Source organism: Sinocyclocheilus anshuiensis, unplaced genomic scaffold (genome assembly GCF_001515605.1).
Source record: "Sinocyclocheilus anshuiensis isolate Anshui unplaced genomic scaffold, SAMN03320099.WGS_v1.1 scaffold1151, whole genome shotgun sequence".
NCBI classification, from domain to species: Eukaryota; Metazoa; Chordata; class Actinopteri; order Cypriniformes; family Cyprinidae; genus Sinocyclocheilus; species Sinocyclocheilus anshuiensis.
This window is the reverse complement of record NW_015548202.1, coordinates 811307-815723: the sequence shown is the minus strand read 5'-3', so window position 1 is coordinate 815723 and position 4417 is coordinate 811307. Positions and strand designations below refer to the sequence as shown.

The window sequence follows — 4417 nt, the reverse complement described above, 5'->3', positions numbered from 1 at the left end:
TATATATATATGTATATATATATATATATATACACACACACACATTAAAAACAACATTTTTGTTATTTGAAATTAATAAATATGAACAGAAAATAAAATATCAAAAAATTGTAAACTTATTTTTAGTTAGTTCTCACTCTCTCACACACACACACACACACACACACACACACACATCAGTAACACCCTCTTTACACCCGGTATTAACGTCTGACTTGGATGGTCTGAGCATAAGTGGACGACACTAAATACCAGACCAGTGCTGTTACTGTTAACTAAAACTATTAGAAATATTTTATATTAAATGAAATAATGCTGAAATTACAAAGTAAAATATAAATATTACATCAAAAACTTAAACCTAAAAAAACTAAATAAACAAATACATTTAAGTACTAAAATTACTGACACTAACTCTCAAAAAAATATAATGAAATATTTGGAAATTATAAATAAAAAATATATTTCAAAAAATATTGAACAACTAAAACTAATTAAAATGACAAAAGTACACAAAACTACTCAAACTTAAATTAAATCAAAGCTGAAAATATAAAATTAAAAGCTAATTCAAAATGTTACTAAATAGTATATAAACAATACTCCAATAACATTATTTTAATAGTATATAAATACCAAAATAAACAAAAATTAAATGTAAAAAAGTACTAAAAGTACTAAAACTGAAATAATATAATTTAAATCTAAATAGAAATATTAAATAAAAACTAATCAAAATGACAATCACATAAAAACTACTAAAACTTAAAACTGAAAATATAAAATTGATATAATAAATATAATAAAAAAATAATAAATATAATAAATATATAAATAATACTAAAATAAACAAAAATATAATTTAAAAATAAAACTAAATGAGTTTAAGTACCAAAATTAGTCCAACTAAATCTGAAATACATATATAATCAAAAGTTTTATCATTAAAATCCTGTCTGACCAAGTGAATTTCATCACAACATTGTGAAAAATGTACATTAATGTTTTTAGATTTGCTGAATATTACATTTACATGGTTATTAAATTATTCATGTTTTTAAATATTAACTTTAATTTACATGTGCAATTCTCTCAAATGATACAGAAATGACACACTGCGACTTCAAAGACAGTTCTGTTATGCAGTGCAGTTTAAAAACATTGGACCAATCAGAAGAATCTGGGGGCGGGGCGAGTGTTTATTGTAACATCTGACTGCTGTCAAATCCTCTTATTAATATCTGTTTTGGAGGCGTCTCACCTTGTCGGCGTTGTCGGCCGCGAGCAGGTTGGTGGCGAGCGTCTGTAGCTTGTGTTGGGCCATGTTCTTGAGCGCAGCCAGACTGCGGCGGGTCATGGCCTGCTTCAGGTTCACCGCGGGGTGATTGAGGGAGTCCAGAGCGGTGGGAACAACCTCGTCACACGCGTTCAGAATCTCGACCGCCGTTATTCCCATCACACAGCGGTCCAGCGCTCCTGAAACACACACACAAACAACACACTCAATACAAGAGTTATCCGCTTCTGTGAAAGGGTTAAAATATATATTTTTAATTGTATTCTTCATTTAGTTTATGTGAACGTACTGAAAAATTAAGAAATTTAAACTTATTTTATTTCAGTTAGTTTGCAAGGAAACATTTCTCGTTTTCGTTTAGTTTAACTAAAACTGAAATGAAAATTAATTAAAAAAAAAAAACATTTAGACATTTAAAAAAAAAAAAGACAAAAACAGCAAAATGACTGAAAGATTAACTAAAATTACAATTAAAATATAAAAAATAATCAAATTAAATTAAATAAGTTTAAGTACTAAAGTTACTAAAACTAAAATTGAAAAAATATAATTAAAAGCTAAATAGAAATATAAAATACTAATAAAAATGACAAAAACATAAAATTACACTCAAAAACACTTACTAAAACTAAAATGAAAGTGTAAATAAAAATGTATAAAAATTAAATAAGTTTAAGTACTAAAATGATCAAAACTAAATCTGAAATCATTTAATTAAAAGCTATAAATAATATAAAAAATAAATGAATTTTATAATTAAAAGCTAAATAAAATAAAAAACAAAAAATATATAAAAGGAATATATAAAAATAAAATCTAATTCAAAATATTAATACAAACTGCAAAAGCATATTAATGATAGTAAAATAACACTGGTCTGTCTATGCATGCATCAGTCTCTGTATCTGTGTGTTCACCCATCAAAATGAGCTCCAGACGAACCCATTACACTCATCAAACACTGATGCAGCTCATGAGAGAGTGTGTGTTTCCTCTTCTACTCAGCTCCCATAATACCCGGCTGTAAGTGGATTCATAAAACACTAATGTGTCTAATGCAGCAGGAGAGAGAGACAGAGATTCAGCAGCTCTCTGTCGTGTCTCTAATGGGATGCAGACATACAGAGTGAGGCAGGTGGATAATAAATGATTATTAGGCAAATATCCTCCTCAAAATAAGACACAGAGCTTTAAGTAGTTCCTCCCACACTCACCATCACCCATATGACCAAAACCTTACATCACGGTAACTGTATATGTCCCGAAATTCAATTCCAAATACGACTTATACAGTGTTGCTATTGTAAACTAAAACTATTAAAGAAAAAAAATGAAATAAAATATAAAAATTATATGAGGAAAATAGAAACGTTGTCTTGGAAACTAACATATATTATGTTTATGATTTATGTTTATAAAGCTAAACAGAAAAAAAAATCAAAAATTAATATGAAAACAGTAAATATAAAAACAAAATCTAACTGAAAATAATAATAAATACTAGAATAGTAAATAAATGCTATAAAAATTGTATTACACTTGTGTCTTATATTACATAATCCATGTAATATAAATAATCATATGAACTAAATATTTTAAAAATGAAAGATGCTTCATCACATTTTTATATTAATAACAACTATATAAGAGTATATTAACGATGCCATAAAATTAACACTTGTTATTTAACGTATATATTAAATGTGGTCATATATATTTTTGTATAATCAAGTGAATTATTATTGTACAAATGAAAGACACTTTATTGCATTTGATTGGTGACAAAAATAGATCAGATTATTAATCATTAGAAACACATAATTTTACAATTCTGGCATATATCAATAACTAATTATTATTTTATTTTCTGTGTATTTATATTACAGCTGACAAATGTTATGACCGACATAAAAATTGTATACTATTTTGTCTAAATAAATAAAAAATTCTAAACACTAAAAACTACAATTAATCATTTAAAAAATATATATATATATATATTCAATTAATTTTTTTACATTTTAAACATAAAAATTAAACATTATTGCAATTAAATTCCTTTTATTCAATAATTACAAAAAAAATATCCAGTAGCAACCAATATAAAATAAATGTACAAAATCTCTAATCAAGGATAAATGAATAACTCTAGGTCTGAGTTATCAGTGCTAAACAGCTTCACATTACAAAACACTTGATTTCAAATCAATAAGATGTTATAAATCTGATGAAATCTGGAACATAGCCAATATACTGTATATATACACATTACCTGAATTCAGTATTAATGAACCAAGATGCACCATGCTAGGCAACCATGAGCATGACCTCTGACCTCTGACCCCCGAGCCCAGGCTCACCTGTGTCCATCTGCCAGACGTAGACGGACCCGTCGGAGCAGCCCACCACCAGATAATCGTCACACGGCCTCCACTTGATGACCTGGATGGGGAAGAGATGTCTGGAGGCCAGCATGATGCACTTCCTCTCCCTCAGACTCAGCAGACCGACGGAGTGATCGCTGGCCACCGAACACACGCAGTGCTGCACGCGCGTCTGAAACACACATCACCAGAATAATTACACGCTCAGAACATTAGCCCAAAACACAAGGACAAGCAGTGCAGGAAAGGCGGGGCTTAGCAATGCAGGTGCTGTTTCTGATTGGTCAAGACTTTTCATGGATATTTATTCATTTAGCTGATGTTTTTATCCAAAGTGATTTACAAATGAAGAAACAGGGTTACAAAATAAAATAAAAACATTTTAAACTTATTTTAGCTAGTTGCCAAGGCAACATTTTTATTTTAACTTAGTTCAATGATGTACTAAAATAACTAAAACTTATTAACAATTAATTAAAACAATTTAGACTTATATTAAAAAAACTACTAAAAAGGACAAAAAACAACACAGTTGCTAAAACTTTAACTAAAATTCAAATGGAAATACTAGTAATTAAAATATAATAAAACTATAATAGTATTATTTAGACGATACTAAAATAACACTAAGAAACATAAGATATTTTTCAAAGAGCAAAAAATATTAACAATACACAGTGGCAGGTTTTATATATATATATATATATATATATATATATATATATATATATATATA

General features: G+C 27.9%; 1 protein-coding gene across 4 annotated transcripts in view; it reads right to left on the bottom strand.

The window, feature by feature from the left end:
• The window catches only part of wdr7 (WD repeat domain 7), a 141354-nt gene that overhangs the window by 108640 nt on the left and 28297 nt on the right, over positions 1 to 4417 (bottom strand). For all 4 annotated transcript variants that reach the window (XM_016440090.1, XM_016440089.1, XM_016440087.1 and 1 more), the window contains exons 13-14: positions 3658 to 3853; positions 1262 to 1476 (exon numbers count right to left, since the gene is read on the bottom strand). In XM_016440090.1, the coding sequence (XP_016295576.1) occupies positions 1262 to 1476; positions 3658 to 3853 (411 nt within the window). The remainder of the gene's footprint in view (positions 1 to 1261; positions 1477 to 3657; positions 3854 to 4417) is intronic.